Here is an 18,332-nt window from a genome sequence, read left to right as displayed (position 1 = left end):
CAACCAAAAATGGTCCCATCGTTCCGCTAACTTCCCTGCAATTACCTGGTTTCTCCCTCCCTGCTTTCCTAAATAATGGAATGACATTTGCAATTTTCCAATCCAAAGGCACAATTCCTACATCTAGAGCACTTTGAAAATTATGACTAATGCATCTGCAATTTCCTCACCAATTTTCATCAATACCCCAGCAGGTCCTGGAGATTTTTCCATCTTACTTTCCACTATTTTATTCATTACAATTTTATAACTTACAAAAAATTCAGCAAATGACTTATTCTACTGCTAGCATTTGGTTCTTTGTATCAGTTTTCACAGTAGATGAAAAGTACCCATTTAACAAGTCTTGTCTGCATCTATCTTTAATAGGTCTACATTCTCCTTTACCACTCTTCTTTATTCTTAAAATGATTTACTGTTAGTTTTAATATCCCTTGCAAATTTTATTTTCCACAACCTCTTTTTGCAACTCTAACTATTTTCATTCTGTCCTTTTGGTGCTTATAGCTCTCCCAGTCTGTTAGATTTTGTTGTGTCTGCATCACAGACTAACATTTGTATTCTGCAAACATTTCATGAATGAAACAGCAATGTGATAATGACCAGGTAATGTTATTTTTGTGATGATGAGCAAGGGACAAGCAAGGATACCAGGTATAATTCCCCTGCTCTTCTTTGAAATAGTTCCATGGTGTCTTTTACATCCACCCAAACTGGCTGACTGGACCTCAGTTTAGTGTCTAGTCCAAGAATGCAATGTTCCTTCTCTACTGCACTGAAGTATCAACCTTCATTATTGTACTCAAGCCTCTAGAGTGGGACTTAGACCCAGAACCATGTAGCTCAGAGAGGAGTGTGCTACCAACTGAGCCACAGCTGACAATTTTCTTTGCATTTATGTTTTTCCAAAAACTTCTTGAAATACTTTACATGGTTTGTCTATAGGCTTACCCATTAACAGTTCAGTCCAGTTTACTGTGGTCAATCTATTTCTCGTTCCTTTGAGATTCATTTTACTTAAAATTTAACACCTGGGTTTGAGACTCCCTAATCTAATATCAAATTCAATACATTACGATAATAATTTGTAAGATGCCCCCTTACTGTTAAGTTCTTATCTTATTCTGGTTCATTGCTCATCATTAAATCTAGTACAGCATGTTCCTTGGTTGGGTCTAAAATGTATTATTCTAGAACACTGGCCGGAATACATTCTAAAAACTGTCTTTACTACTTGAGCTGTTCTGCTTATATCAATCTATGTGAAAATCAAACTCTCCCAGTATAACTACATTGCATTAGTACATGCTTCCTTGGCTCTCATATTTACTCTCCCACTACATCAATATTATCAGTAAGTATGTATCCAATGACGACCAGAGTCTTGCACTCTTTGATGCTCCTTACCTCTTCCTGGAGGCAACTGGTTAGCTCAGCGGACTAGACGGCTAGCATGTGGATCAGATTAGTGCCAACAGCACAGGGTTCAATCACTGTTCCACCTGAAGTAGATTCAGGGGCTGCCTCCTCACCCTGCCCATAGTAAAAAAAATCACGGCACTTTGCTGTAATTCGGTGAATAACCACCAAGGAACTGCCTGCAAGCAGAAAACTCAAGATGATGACGACAACCTCTTCCCGAACTGTCCTACTGCTCAATGACGCTTACTGAGATCCCTTCTTTCTACTGAAGTAATCCCACCTTTTATCAAAATTATTGCTTCCCCACAACCCATCCGTCCTGGTTTTCCTTAACTTCCCAACCCTTTCTGAAGATCCTATAGACTGGGATATTTAGCACCCAATCTCTTGCAGGTTACAGTCAGGTCTCTGTAACTGCTACATCAAATCCTTCAAGCTGAATTTATATTTCTAACTCGAGTGTTTTATTTCTGAAGCTACTTATAGTCATGTACAGAGTTTTTAGCTGGATAACTGTCTCTACCCTGTCTATATGACCTGCCAGTCTTTTTTCCCACTTTTTGACAGTGTTGGTTTTCCCCTACCTATCCATAATCATGGTGTCATTCCCATATGTATACTGATGATATTCATCTTTGCTTCACCAACCCATAATTCCATAACTGTGTCATCCAACAGTTTATCTGACATAAGTCTTACACAAACCAAAACTTTCTGCAACTTAATGCCCACAAAAGAGATCCCATTTTACTCAGCTCTTGCCCCAAAATTCACACCTTATCCTCAATTCTATCTTCTTGCCTAATCAATGGTGCACAAACCCAAGTTGAACGTCAAACCCTAAATCCAGCTCACCATCATGATTGCTTATTTCAACCCCTCTAATATCTTCTGTGTCCATCTCTGAGAGGATCGACAAAGCTCCAGGTGCTGATGCTATGCCGCCTGAACTCATTAAGTACAGGAAACCAGCAATCCTGCAGCATCTGCATGATCTTCTCTATCTCTGCTGGTGGGATAGAGCAGTGCCCCAGGCTGAGTGATGCAAAGGCAATGACCCTGTACAAGAACAAGAGTGACCACAACAATCTCCCTGAGATTGTGGGAGCATGGCAGGAGAAATACTTGCCCATGTTGCTCCTGTCAGACTTCAGATCCTGCTGAAAGCATCTATCCCAAATCCTAGTGAGGTTTCAGAACCGGAAGATCCACAATGGACATGATCATTTCAGTCGGGCAACTGCAAGAGAAATGCCATGAACCAAGGAGACCATTATATATCACCTTCATTGCTCTCCCCAAGGCTTTAGGCCATGTGAGCAGAGATGGTTTATTTAAGCTGCTGGAGAAAACTGGCTTCCCACCAAAGTTGCTCAATGTGTTCTCCTCTTTCCATGACAACATGATGGGCAAGGTCAGCTATGATAAGGCAACATCAGGACTCTTTGATATATGCAGTGGAGTCAAACAGGGTTGTGTTCTGGCACTCTTCGGCATATTCTTGGCTTTCCTGTTGCCATATGCCATCATGTCGTCTACCATCCAAGAGTGATAACTTGCATACCAGAACTGACAGAAAGCTGTTCAGTCTTGCTCATCAAGTCAAAGGTGCACCAAGTCCTCATCAGAGAGTTGCTCTAAGCTGACAATGCCACATTAACATTCCATACTGAGGAACTCCTTTAGGGGTAAATGTACAGGCTCCCTCACGCCTGTAAAGTGATTGGTTTGAGCGTCAGCATCAGGAAGATAAATGTCATGGGTCAGGATGTTGCCATATCTCAATCTATCAGCACTGACAGTGTGGCACTGGAGGTTGTTGATAGCTTCACATATCTAAGCTCCACAATCACCAATCTGTCACTTGATGCTGAAATCAACACACACGTTCAAAAACGGCAGCTGTTATGTTCAAGCTGAGTAAGAGAGTGGGAACAACAACTTGACTGAGAATACAAACTACAAGTCTACTAAGTCTGCATCCGCAGTGCACCCTTCTACAGAGGTGAGATCTGGACAACATACGTTATATGCAAGAGAAAAGGCTGAACAGTTTCCACCTTCACTATCTCAGACATATCCTCGGCATCTGTTGGCAGGAAAAGGTCACCAATTCAGAGGTCCTGGAGCGTGCTAATTCTGTCAGATTACACTTATGGCTAAGTCAACAACCTCCGCGCTGACTTGGCCACACTCATCAAATGGATGGCAGTCGTATACCAAAAGATCTTCTGTACGGTGAAGAGGCTTTTGGGTCTTGACTTCCTGGGCATCCATACAACTGCTACAGGGACACCTGCAAGCGTGGTATGAAAAAGGCAGACATTGATACTGACAACTGGTAGACAATCACTGACGGTTCTGATCTCTGCAGGCTGACTGTTTTGAAGAGCATTGGGAGAAGTGAGCAGAAACAAAAAAGCTGATGTGGCTGAGAAGAGGGCCCAGAGAAAACCGAGGCCAGCGAATTGTGCATCTCCTCAGCCCACTGTCTTCCACTGTAGAAAATGTGGCCATGCCAGAGTGGGGCTCCTGAGCCACATCATGCAATGCTTCACATAGAGTTAACCACCATGGCACAAGCCATCATCTTATGAGATGGAATCCTGCTGCCACCATCATTTCTAACCCATCTTCACTGCTGAAGAAATTCCAATTGAAACAATTGGCCAAATTTTCATGTAATGATGGGATAACTCTTGCTCTTTTGCAGCTTCTGAACTGCAAGCTCACCTCTGAACCCAATTCCTGCCATATTTTATATCTTTGTCTCTGAGAGACCTGGGCGAGGTACATTACGGTGTGGGAGGAGGCTGGGCACAGCGGCAGACTGATTAGCAGGCCCGCCTCGGTTCTTTGGGAGAGCAGCCAGCTCCCAACATTGCCTCAATGCCCCCTAAGGGAAAAGTACTCTAATGCATCTCAACACTTAAACAATGCTGATTGATGTAATGATCAACTTACCTTTTCAGGACCGAGTCCTATGCAGTTAAAATACATCTATATTACAGCACTGCCTCTAATGGTGACATTTGAAATTGTCAAAACGTTTAATTTACCGTTAGAAAGTTCCAGACTCCTCAGCAGGCTTCCCCAGTGGTCACAGACTATCTAAGGGCTTCAAAAACCCAAACCAGCACAGGAAAATGGCGGGGGGGAGGAGGGTATGTGTGCCTTAGGGCTCACAACGGCAACCCCGACCCCAGAAGAGGTGAGTGTGGGGTCATGACCCAAGGGCTGCCGGACCTGCAAAATGGCCACGCAAAAATAACACAACATCTGGAAGGGAGAGGAAATTCATTTGTGCTGTCAAGAATTTCTAGATTTCAGGTTTCCCGGCCCCATTTTCAGCTTCATTGGGAGACAAAAATCTAGCCTATTAATTGCAACTAACCTCAACTTTTCCAATGTTTTGTCACTGATTTTCTAAGCACAAACCCAAATAAGCTGCAATTCACCCAGAAACCAACCACCTATATTGTAGCCTATATTAAACCCTGCTCACCTATTACTCTTACACCCTGTTCCTTCACACATAGCTGTCAGAATCCTCATACCATTTACAAATCATTTCATGGTCTCACTACACCACACTTCCAACTCTTCTGACACTGTTTGCCAGCTCACACCATCTGCCTTTCTAACTCTAGCTATTATCCCCATGTCATCCCTCAGCAGCAGAGTCTCTTGCCGTCTCACCCCACACTCTCCCTAAAACCTTCTTCCCTACTGCAACTTCCCCAAAAGTCTCCTTAAAATCTGCATCTTTAACCATGCTTTCAGCCACTCCTCTTGGCTTCCCCCCATCAATTCACTTGCTTCGATCTGAGCCCAACTTCTTGAAGCATTTCACCCAAAGAAAGCGTACAAGGGCAGGTTGTTAAAAAAAATTCAATGGATGCAGATAGATGTTACCAACCTTGCGATAACAATGAACTTTTTAATACATTTGTGAGATCCTTCTAAACAACAGATAAGTAGCAGAGAATCACTCTTACCCTCAAACATTTGCTGAATCTCGGACATTTTAAACAGCCCTCAAACTACCCCGTAATACAGTGCACATGCCTGATGTTTTGCTGCATGTGTGGAAGAAGGAACACTTAATAAATTATGTGACAAATTAATCAGTCCCTAGGCCTATCTGATGTTACGGTTTATTTCAGTTATTTTTCATTACCTTTTTTAATAAAACAATATATTTCCAAGAGCATTTTGAAAAAGTCTGTGCTGCAACCAATACATCAGCTGCTACACTATTATCACAAAGCTATTGAAAGCCTTTAAGGCAACGTGTTGCAAGAAGTCTCTGCAACTCATCAACCTTGTATATAACATTCCTTGCATTTACACACATCCATTTCAACACTCTGCAAGTCAACTAAAGCGCATAATACATGGATATATTGCATATTAGTACTTAATTCTATACTCTGGCTGATTTTATATTGTAAGTCAACACACCTATAATAAAAAAAATTATCACATTACGATAAGGGCAAAAAGACAGTCTGGTTTTCTCTGCAGCAATTCCCAAACCTGCAATATCCACCACCTAGAAGAATGAGGGCAGTTAGTGCATGAGAATACCATCATCTTCATGTTCCTCTCCAGTCACACAGCACCAGACTTGGACATATAGCGGCAATCTTTCCTGGAACTTCCTACCTAACAGCATTGTAGGAGTAGCTGCACCACAAGGGTTGCAGTGGTTTAAGAAGGTAGCCCACGATCACTTTCTTGAAGGCAGCTAGGAATGGGCAATAATTCTGGTTTTGCCAACACTTGATATTTGCCAATATCTAGAGAATAAAAAATATAAAATCTAACATACCGATAGGTCATCTCCTCGGAGGAGGTTCCCTGAGAGGTCAAGGTGCGTGAGCGAGTTAGGAATTTGTTGGTTGGCACTCAGTGATTGGGCAAGACTGTTCACTCCTATAATAATGCAGAGCACACAAAATAATCAGTTAACTAAATTTTCTATTGGGCACAAGATACCTGGAATATTTCACACCAAGTGTGTTCTGCAGCTACAGGGAGGGTTGATCATCTCTTTTCTTGCTGTGGAATGAATTGATAACTCATAGCGCAGTTTTTTATATTGATGACCCTGTTTAGTTTCGTCCTACTTTTTAAAAAAAGTTTGAATTTAAGATTGTGCAAATATTTTTATCTCTCATATAATTTAATCCGATGTACTCACAGGGCCAAACACTTACTAGTTAAACTTTTCAGCATACAACCTTTCAGCATTAAGTGTACAGTAGTGCTTAAATTAGCATGATCACACCCAACCTAATTTAAATTAAATCATTATCAAATTAATGCTGAAGGGGATAGCAACATTCTACATTTCATGATTAAATTTTTCATGATTAAAATACATGCTACATGTTTTCATGCAAATCTAATTTCAACAGTGCCAAGGGATAGTTCCTTGGCTGCAGAGACTACCACAGATATCAGCATTAACATGCTTCTTTGATAAGTGCACAGTACTTGGCAGTGTCAATGTTTCTTTTCCAAGTTCAATATCTTATTCAGTATAAAGACTTGCTCCTTTATTCCCAACTCTTTGGTCCATCTTTGTTAGTCTCTCTTTTCTTAACACATTGTCCACTTTCATTGTTTAATTGCCAGTGCCTTGGGACACTTCTTTTACAATAAATAAGCTGTACAGATTCAATTTGTTATTGTTCTTTAATATACCAGTTATATTTTAAAAAGGATAAAGATCTTTTTACATGTTTTAGGCATTTTAAACAAAATCAATAATATTACAGAAATAAGTTGTCAGCCAAGAACTCAAAGCAATTACCGAATAAGGCTCTACTCAAAAAAACTCTAAAATGTTTGCATGCCAATGTAAAATAGACAAACTACTACCCAACATTTCTATATATTGCCCTATTTATGCACTAATATAATCGTGTATCATCCAAATTCAAAGGAACATTTTGTACCAGGTTTGACAAAATGAATGTGTGCTTTTACCCATAACTGCAGCCCAGTACATTCTGCAGAGTAAACACCCCAGGGAACACTTGGAAGCTGTTGGTGTTAAGTACACAACATTCATTGTTCTTACCTCTGTATGAATGTTCTCCTTCAAGAGCTTTGTGAAGTCACTAAGATTATGTCACGCTTTGACTTATCTGAATTTTGTTCACAGTCTTAGTTTTCAAAAATAGCTTTTATATTGTGCCAGCGGTGCTGGCTCGTATTTGTAGCTGTAACCGACAAGTAAACTTGCCTGAATTCAAGAGACCAAAGGCCAGGAAGATGTGACTTTTCCAACTGTGAATCCCAGCAACTTTGATATTTTTGGGTTGCAGCCCTCACACAGGGAGGCTGGGTTGCTGAAATTGGACTCAATGCAATATTAAAAAAGCTTTAACCTACTGAAAATATAACCCAAATAGAACCTCCAGTTTATTATTTGTAATTTATTGGCAGGAGCACAATTACTGTCTAACAACTCGTTAGTGGAATGCATTCCCCGAACTAATGATGTGGGTGCTTCAGACATACTGGCATAGATAGTAATAGTTTTTGAAAACTGAGATTATATTGTGACATTTCCAAACTGGCCACCTACTATAAAGATTTTAAAAACTCCCAATACAGTTAGGAATTCAAATCTCAAATAAAAAATTCAAGGTGGAGTCTAATTTCAAATAGATATACCAAATCAGTTTTTGTTACATCAACATTTTTCTACATGTTGCCAAATTAGAATTGCATATAACTGGATTTATTGTGCTACCAGTTATTATTTAATGCTGGTGCTTTCCATTGCCGTATTATCCTTCATTAGAGTGTCATACTGAATTTAACATTCCAAAAGATGGAGAATGCCAACAAGAAAAAATACTCATAAGCAAATAAAATAAGCTTCAATAATAAATATAAGACATATCAGGCAATGCTTGCTAAGTAATAAAACAGCCACAGTTTTTAAAAGCACTGACTGAGCCTGGAGATTACTGATGATGATGGTAAAACATACTGTCTGGGACTAAGCAACATAAATGGACTTGCACAACATCCTTTTTTTGAAATTATATCCAGTTTCTCTCTCTTTCAGCCTCCAATGTAAATTTTGGCATTCTCAACACAGCTACCTTATAAACCAAGTAAAAGCTTGCTCCAATTGGTTAACTGATACACATATTTTTCCGACAGCTATTCATACAATTCATGCAAGATCACATTTCATGTTTCGACTCCAGCACAGGATTAATTATCTGCCCAATTTTAAACTCCCTTCCCATTCCTCACCACCCCATTTCAAAATCACAGTATATCTAAGCTCAAGTTCACTCGATTGAAGAGTGCACGCCAATTTTTGGCTACCAGCCACAATTTCATGTGGTAACTTCCCTTCGGCCCACCCTCACAAATCTATCGTACAGCTAATTTTTAAACAATGAAGCTATATACTTCTCTTACCTCAATTCCCCACTTACCTCAAGTTCTTACCTTCACCAAAAACAGCCTGGTTTTTTTGGAACTGATATTATGCTTTGTTTGGTACAAAAAAAATTATAGCTCGCATCTGTATAGCACTTTTGATGTAGAAGTTTTCTTAGCCACTCCACAGAAGCACAAGGGGAAAATTGATGCCCAAGTCAAGGTGACTAAGTCAAAAATGGGGATGCAATGAGGATTGACCAAATGCCTGGTCAAAGGGTTGAGTCTTAAAGGAGGAGAGAGAGTTGGAGAGGCAGAGAGATAGTTGGGGAAGGGGGGTGGTGTGTGGGGGCTGTGTGTGTGGTGGTGCGGAGAATTCTACAGCATCGCACCAAGGCTGCTGAAAGCATGGCCAAAGGCAGGGTGAGCAATAGCAATGTTAACAAAAACACATCTAAAGACCCTTACAGAAGAATAATTAGATAAAAATACGGAGGGTTGATGAAAATCTTGGTCAAAGTGCTGGGAAAATGAAGAGGGAAATAAGGGGGGAAATGAAGAGAAGAAGAAATTTAGGGAGAGAATTCCAGATGATCAGACCTACAGGACTGAAGGATCAGCTTCTATTAGAGGCTGCAGTTATTTTTTTATTATTCATTCATGGGATGTGGGCTTCGCTGGCTAGGCCAATATTTATTGCCCATCCCTAATTGCCCATGAGAAGGTGGTGGTGAGATGCCTTCTTGAACCGCTGCAGTCCATGTGGTGTAGGTACACCCACAGTGCTGTTAGGGAGGGAGTTCCAGGATTTTGACCGAGGAAGAGTGAAGAACAGCGATATATTTCCAAGTCAGGATGGTGAGTGGCTTGGGGGGGAACTTCCAAGTGGTGGTGTTTCCATGTGTCTGCTAGCAGGAATACATATAAAAGGATTATAGGGTTGGAAGTAGGGAAGGGGAAGTTAATGGAAGGATTTAAATACAAGGACAAGAATTTGAAACCAATATATTCAGATTTGAGTCAAGATACGTCAACAAGTATAGGGGTGATATGTGAGCAGAGCTTGGCATGGAGCAAACAAAATTTGGATGAGGTGAAGCTTCTAGAGAACAGAGGACGTGAGGTGAAAATTGGCAGCTTTGTTTGCCTTCGTTACAACGATGTCTACACTTCAAAAGTCCGTCATTGGTTGTGAAACTATTCTGGATGTCTTGAAATGTAAAGAACACCATAAATGCAAGCATTTTCTTTTATCCACAACATAACAGTCCACTCGATTAGTGCCTCTGCCATTAACTCAATATCTACTCCACTGACCACCATTGCTACAATAAGGCTGCAGTGCATACTACCTATGTACTGCAGCAACTCACCAAGCTTATTTCAGTAGCAGCTCCTGGACCCAGATCAGTGAGAAGGACAAGAGCAGCAACTTTATGGGAGCATCACTTTCTGCAAGTTCTCCTCCAAATATCACAACATCCTGACTTGGAGATGTATCGCCATTCTTTCATTGCTCCTAGGTCAAAATCCTGCAATTCCCTACCCAACACCATTGTGGGAAGAGCACCCCTGCAAGGATTGGAGCAGTATAAAAATGTCCACTACCTTCTCGGGGCAACAAGGAATAGGAAATAAATGTGGCCTTGCCAGTATCACCTACATCCCAAGAACAGAAGAAAAAACACACTTAAAATCAGCGAATGACCTCTTGGATTCTAACAGTTACAAGTGTATGTTACTCTTTAATGAGGAGGTCTAGACACATTTATGAGAAACCATAAACCCTAACAAATTTCAGTTGAATGAAAGCTCAATTTTGAAAAGATACAGAAAAAAAGATAAGCCACTTACCGCAAAGAAGACATCTGAATGGAATTATAGTATTTTGTACAATAATAAAAAAAATTACTTGGATAAGACTCCCAAATGAAAGGGATGCTACTTTCTAGCAAATAGCAAGGAGGATTAGACTTGTTAACCAAATGAGTACACAGATGATGCATACAATTTATTCTAAATTAATGCAATCTAACATCATTTAGGAATAAAAGCAAGGATTGGGGGCATGTATTCCTTAAGAAAGACTGAAGCATACGAGGGGTACAAACTTATGGGTGGAGATACGCACAGATAGATAAAGCTACAAAGAAGCATGACAGCATTTTGGGCTTTATAAATAAGGCAAAGAATACAGATATAATGATAAATATGTATAAAGAAATAGTTAAGCCATATAGTTGTGTGCACACAGTTTTGGAAAGGGCATTAAAGACAGATTTTACAGTGCAAGTTCAGTGAGATGTTATCAAGGATGAGAAATTATCATGCTGCAGAGAAAGAGGATTATTGAGAGTTTGGCTTTATGAACAATTGTTGCATTATGAAATATATGGTTGAGGCAGGCACCATTGCCTTTTTTAAAAAGTGAAAAGTTGATAAACATTTGAAATAATGGAGAATGTAAATGTCTGGGTGAAAAGAGCAGGGTTTAGTTTTGTGCTGCTCTAGCAAAAATATGAGACACAATGGGGCAAATAGCCTTTATGGGGTTCATTTTGACAGCACAATAATGCAAACTGGGGGTGGTGAATCAGCAGCCCATTTTACATTTCTCCTGATATTAATTTCCATTGCTGTCAGATCCTTAGGACAACCTTCCGTTTATTCGCTCAATGGAAAGAACAGGTAAATAAAATTACTGTACCTTTAGGTGACAAGGAGGTTTTAGACATGTTTAAATGTTTCAGTCCCTTTAGAATTTTGGCAAATTGGTTGCTCAGAGAGGACATGCCTGCAAAACAGGAGTTATTAATCATTATTTGACAATGAGGCAACTACATCATAATACAATTTTAAAACTAACCTGAATTCTGACTAGAAAAAGAATATCTTAACTCCAAATAGAGTTTCACTCCATTCAGATGTTCTCCACTCCCCCACCATGTAATAATCCAATGATGGAAACTAGCCAAGATGTCTAATTCATATTGGAGACAACATTAGATTAATACATCACATATTTAAAAACAGAATTATTAAAATATTGCCATTCAAAGCTAGATTACACTCAAAGAAAACCAACTCAACCCCTTTGTTGCAATGTATCACAATGGCATTTCCTGCAAACCAATTAATGGATAAAAATTCTTCTCACTACAGAATGTTCTTTTAGGAAATTGGAGAAGGCAAGAGTATTTATTAAAAGGACTGTCAGTTGCTCTCTAACAGCACTGTAAAACAAGCAATTGGGAATCAGTAGCCCATTTTACACACTGTTAATTGGAAAAAGGAAATGGATGGGGTGCAAAATGTGCCATCAATTCACAAATGACTGTTTGCCAGAAACACCAAACTCAAATTTCATTCCCTAACTAAATTAGTAACCATATAATTGCATAGTGAAGAACTTATCATGACAAAACACTAATGCCTACCTAAAGCAATACAATATAGAACGGAGACACATTAATGGAACATCTGTATAAAAATGTACATCTAACAGAGCTACCTGACGTTTAGGCATTTTGTTGCATTATCACAAACAGTTGAATGAAAATAGTGCACAAAGTCACTGATTGGTATTTTACAGTTATTCAAATCCAAACATATTTGGATTATCTATTAACATAAAAACAAATAGGCCTTAAATATTACAATAGGATTATATTTCTGAATATTTCAGGAAGGAGGAAATATATAAAGAGAGGTCAAGAAAATACAAATTATACAATTCAGATAACCTGAGCAGAGGATGAACAACAATGAATAAGGATAAATGAACGCATATATGCAAGGAAAGAGCAGTAAGAACGCATAAATAGCACCAGGACAAATGAAGGAGCAAATAAGATAGCCCAAAAAAATGATGAATAGCAATAAAAGAACAAACGATCACAAATGAGAGGAAAAATATAAAATAATTAGCGCAAAATGGGTAAGGCAAAGAGGACAAGGATACACAAGTGAAAATTCTATAGGTTTTAGCGCACTAACCGCAATAAAACCTAACAGCTATAGACTGATTTCATGTGCCTTGATTGTATCTACTCAATCAAAAATTATAAACAACAGTAAAATGCCCAGTTTCACCCATAGTTAGTTGATTATTGAGCTATTTTATATAAAAACTGGCAACAGAGTTGGATGAGAAGATGAGAACCTTCAGAAACTCACTCTGTAGAGCTCAAGAGCCTGTCATTACATTGAAACCCTTCATGCAGCAACATTGAATGGGGAATGTTAGGCATCAAAGCAATATAAGAACACAAAGTAATATTTATTGACTGGAAATGCATGCCCCATACAAGATTTTTAATATATATTTATGTATCTGACTTAGCAAATTGGTACCATCCCAACTGCCTGAGTCAGAAAGTTGTAGCTTCAAGTCCCACTTCACATACCTGAAAACATAATTGAAGTTAATACTCCAGTGCATTACTCAGTATTGAGTGTTGCACTGTTGGGGTGGTGTCATCTCTCAAATAACACACTACACTGATCAGGTGAATGTAAAAGATCCCTCAGCACTATTAAAAGAAAAGCTGGGGAGCTCCCCTGGTATCCTTGCCAAAATTTATTCCTCAGCTAACATGAACAAAAAACAGATTATATGGTCACTAATGCCACTGCTGTTTGTGGGGCTTGAGATTTCCAAATTAGTTGCCGCGTTAACCTCCATTACAACAACAAATATACTCCATAGGTATTTCATCGGCTGTGGAGCACTTGGACTCTGATATAGTGAAGTGCACTATATAATTGCAAGTTCCTCTTCTTTTCCATGAACTTTGCTCAAACTGCAAGGTTGAGAGATTTCTTTTTCTCTATGTGTTCCACACTAATTTAGTTCTTAAAGAGTGAACCACACCAGTTCAGCTGTTTTACGAAAAACAATCAACCGCAAATTCAAAAACTCCAAAACTGACATCTACTGTGAGATTTTACTGTGCCTTGTATTCTGCTTATATAATGCCCACAAACCCACTGGCATATGATAAGTTATGAGGACTCTCCACATGCACTCGTTAATTTTTTAACCTTTTTAATTGACTATAAGCAAGTGCTTCCTTCTACCCATACTCAAACTTGAGCCATATAAAACATCAACCTTGGTCCAAGCAAGAATAAATACAAACACTACTTTTGCTATGTGAGTACACAAAGTAACACTAAGCTGCTGCTGCTTAAATTCATATGGAAAAGCATTAATTTCAGAAATAAAAAGTGTGCTCCCAACACGTTTATTCACTGAGCAACTAGGCTATACAGATGAGACGAACCAGTTTTCTACTGAAACATTTATTTCAATTTGGGTAGGGGAGAGCAGTGGGAAGGGGGAATACAGGGAAGGAACACTATAATTCACTTCAAAAAGGGGAAATGCAGCCAATGTCACCGCTCATGCTGATTTATCCACTGGTCCTGCTTGAGGTGCACCCTGTTAGATAGAAGGTGACGACAAAGCACATATCAACTATGGTGCACATCCCTGCAGTGGAATATTTTGAAGAAATCCTGCACTTGAAAAGGAAGAACTTCTACTTCACTAAGATACCAGGGATGACAGTTGCCTCCACGATTGAGTTAATGCATTCACAAAGAGATTAATTGGTGAGAAAATGAAAAAACCATTGAGAATGCTTAGGTCAATTAGCATCTAAAATATAGATTTACATTTTATGTTGATGAAATTTTCTACCTAAAGCATTAATCTAGGTTTCCTCTTTCAGATAGTGACTGACCTACCAGGTATTGTTCTTATTATTTCTTATTGACATTATACTTTAAAAAACTGATTCCGTGAAGGAAAATGGTTGCACCCAATATAGATTATGGTGAAATTTTACATTAAACTCACATTAACCTTCTGAAGCAATTAATGGCACAATTATCTGCTATTGTGCCATGCACAACCTAAGGTACTTTGCATCAAAGCGCTGGAAATCTTCAGTGGGGAGGAAAGGTATACAATCAACAGTGTCTGAAAATCTGCAGTGTTACAGGATTTAGAGATTCCCACTAATGTCTTGTTAATAAGCTTAACATGAAGCCTTGGATTCTGTAGCATTTGATTCAAGCGTGTACAAATTTTCAAAATTCTCACAAAGTGGTAATCTGAAACAGCACTAAACTAGATTAAGTACAGTAACATTTGATCAGATCACAGGAGCTTCTTTGCATTTTAATTTCCTCACCATCAAACAGATTAGCAACAAGATCTTTAATGCAAGTGAGAGGATAATCTTGAAGAATGCATTTAAGGAGGGAGAATTATCAAAATGGCATAACCTCCATCTTACCAAATGTGAGTTTAATTGTTATTGGCACACAAAACAAGGCATTTTCAGGGGAACACTTGCACAAGTCTACAGATGCAATCCATGCATATAGAATTGTACTTTAACAAGGTTCTGGATAAGACCAGTCAGTGCCAGATGCTGTAGATCCAGTACATTCTTGGTGCTGGTTCCTGGTTGATGAGAAGAAACCAGCTCCCAAAAAGGGAGCAAAGAAAGCCTTAAAGAAACTGGCAGCAAAAGGGGGCAAGAAGCAGTGGAGGACGAGGAAGGAGAGTTACTCCATCTGCATCTACAAAGTGATGACGCAGGTTCACCCCAACACTGGCATCTCCTCCAAGGACATGGGTATCATGAACTAGTTTGTGAGCAATATTTTCGAGCGCATCCCGCCTTGTCCATTACAGCAAGCGCAGCACTATCAGCTCCCAGGAGATCCAGATCGCTGTACGCCTGCTGCTGTCTGGGGAACAGGCCAAGCACGCCGTGTCGGAAAGAACAAAGGCGGTGACCAAGTACACCAGCTCCAAGTAAAACTCCACAATGGACTGAAAAACACACACATTTGAAATGCAGATTGTTTCCTTTATTAAGATGCGTTTGCAGTTATCTTGTAAGGTGCTCATTCCCCTTTCAGGGTTTTATTTAGCAGTTTCCCTCTCAACAGTTTTACATCATCTTCTGGAATCAAACCTTGTCCATACTAACCCAGAAGCTGTATCTTTTCAAAGCTGTACAACACACAGATTTCAGGATAGATTTAATGCAGTTCTTCCTTGCCAATCTATTCACTTTCAGTAAAACAGTACTTAAAATTACACTAGACATTTGAAAAAGGTCAGAGAATATTAACAGCAGTGATCTAGCATGCAAAAGTAAACAGTATGACTATTATCCTATCCTGAGCACCTTTCTATCACTAGAGCACAAACTTCTACAGGAGGTACTCAATGACTTCTCATTATTTAAAAACAATGTCTTAACATGACATATCTTAATATGAGTTAAAGTAAAAGCTGCAAAACATTGCACATGTTTTGCTTATTGTCAAATAAGATTGTTTTTGTTTTCCTTCTACTAGTTTTGATATATTCTCTCTAGGATCTTCTACAATCGAAATGCTAAAGATGAACACTATCTGCTTAAATAGAAATTTGTAGATTATTTCTAACCATTTATTCTTTGAAGACAAAATTAATACTATTGACAAATAGAATGTATAGTCAAATAGCAGTAGACAAAGAGAAATAACTAAGAAGACTTTACCAGTTCCTCCCAGACCTGCTGAATTTTTCCAGGTATTTTTGTTTTTGTTTTGGATTTCCAGCATCCGTAGTTTTTTGCTTTTACCAGTTCCTCGTCTGTATGCATGTGTGAAAAGCTTTCTTTCTCAAGGAACTTTGCAGCTAATTAGGTCAAACAAAGCTATTTGGCAAACACAACTTTAAGCAGAATTAAATCAACAGTTCTGAGATTTATAACAATGCTGGTCACAAAAGCAAATGTAACCTGACAAGTTAAAGGTTTGATGTAAGTTCTTCCATATTTTCGACATTGTTTAAACTAAGGTGGTGAGGAAGAAGGCAGAAACAAAGAAAAATATGAGCTCTGGCAAATTTTAATTGTGGCTGTGAAAGTTCTTCCTGATTTTCCCTGCACAAACTGTAAATTTCCAGCACCATCTCCCATACCAATTTAGCTGTTAAAATCCTTTGAAGTTAAAGGCATATTATTAATTTTTTCAAGTGTAAGAAACTAATAAAATAATAAACTTATACTAATTTACATCTTGCTGTTCTTAGACCCAGACATCCTGAAATTGACTATTTCTAATCTCTATTTTCTGCCCATTAACCAATTTCAATCCATAATATATTACTCCCAATCCTTTGAGCCCGAATTTTGAGCAATAACCTCTTGTATGGCACTTTATCAAATGCTTTTTGAAAATCCCAAGTATACTACATTTACTGGTTCCCCTTCTCTACCTTGCTGGTGATAAACTAAAACAAACTATAATAGATGTATTAAAAATGATTTATCTATCTAATCATAAGGCTTTCAGGGTGCCCTGTTACAATATCCTTATTAATGGAATCACAGAGAATCTCAGAATTGTTACAGTGTAGAAGGTGGCCATTCGGCCCACTGTTCCTGCACTGGCGTTCTGAGCATTCTAACTTAGTGTCAATCTCCTGCCTTTTCCCCATAACCCTGCACATTGTTTCTATTTAAATAATCATCCAATGGCCTCTTGAATGCCTCAATTGAACCTGCATCCACCACATTTCCAGGCAGTGCACTGCAAACCCTAACTACATGTTGTGTGAAAAAGTTTTTTCTCACTTCGCACTTGCTTCTTTTACAAAACATTTTAAAACTGTGCCCTCTGGTTCCCAATCCATTTCTGAGCAGGAACAGTTTCTCCCTATCTACTCTGTCCAGACCCCTCATGATTTGAAAACTTCTATCAAATCTCCTCTTAGCCTTCTCCTCTCCAAGGAAAACAGTCCCAACCTTCCCAGTCTTTCCTCACAACTGAAGGGTCTCATCCCTGGAACCATTCTTGTAAACCTCTTTTGCACTCTCTCCAATGCATTCACATCCTTCCTAATAGTGTGGCATCCAGAACTGTACATAATACTCCAGCTGAGGTCTAACCAGTATCTTTTACAAGTTCATAACCACCTTGCTCTTGTACTCTATGCCCCTATTAATGAAGCCTAGAATACTGTATGCTTTAGATACAGCTCTCTCTACCTGTCCTGCCACCTTTAATGATTTTTGTACACATACACCCAGGTCTCTCTACTCCAGCACATCCTTTAGAATAATATCCTTTATTTTATACTGTCTCTCCATATATTTTGTACCAAGGTGTATCACTTCATATTTCTCCGCATTGAGCTTCATCTGCCAGCTATCTGCCCACGCCACCAACTGAGGCAGGGCTGATACTGCTAATTGCGCACGCTTGAGAATTAGCCTAGTGTTCTAACACAATCTCTAATCCTGGAGTAGGGTCTCACAAAACAACTCTAAGGACAGAATTTTCCCGTTGGCATGCGGGGGCAGGGCCCGCTCATCCACACTTAAAATGACATGTGGTGACGTCGGGCAAGCGTCCCGGAGTCACCATGCGCCATCGTGATATTTTGTTGGGTGGGCATGCAATGATATCCACTGCACGCC

General features: G+C 39.2%; 1 protein-coding gene across 4 annotated transcripts in view; it reads right to left on the bottom strand.

The window, feature by feature from the left end:
- LOC121276286 (F-actin-uncapping protein LRRC16A-like) overlaps positions 1-18,332 on the bottom strand; it is a 417,343-nt gene that overhangs the window by 210,738 nt on the left and 188,273 nt on the right. For all 4 annotated transcript variants that reach the window (XM_041184533.1, XM_041184534.1, XM_041184536.1 and 1 more), the window contains exons 12-13: positions 11,546-11,632; positions 6,257-6,360 (exon numbers count right to left, since the gene is read on the bottom strand). In XM_041184533.1, the coding sequence (XP_041040467.1) occupies positions 6,257-6,360; positions 11,546-11,632 (191 nt within the window). The remainder of the gene's footprint in view (positions 1-6,256; positions 6,361-11,545; positions 11,633-18,332) is intronic.

Source organism: Carcharodon carcharias, chromosome 3, assembly GCF_017639515.1.
Source record: "Carcharodon carcharias isolate sCarCar2 chromosome 3, sCarCar2.pri, whole genome shotgun sequence".
Lineage (NCBI taxonomy): Eukaryota > Metazoa > Chordata > Chondrichthyes > Lamniformes > Lamnidae > Carcharodon > Carcharodon carcharias.
Note: the sequence above shows the minus strand (reverse complement) of the source record. Positions and strands in the feature narration are given on the sequence as shown.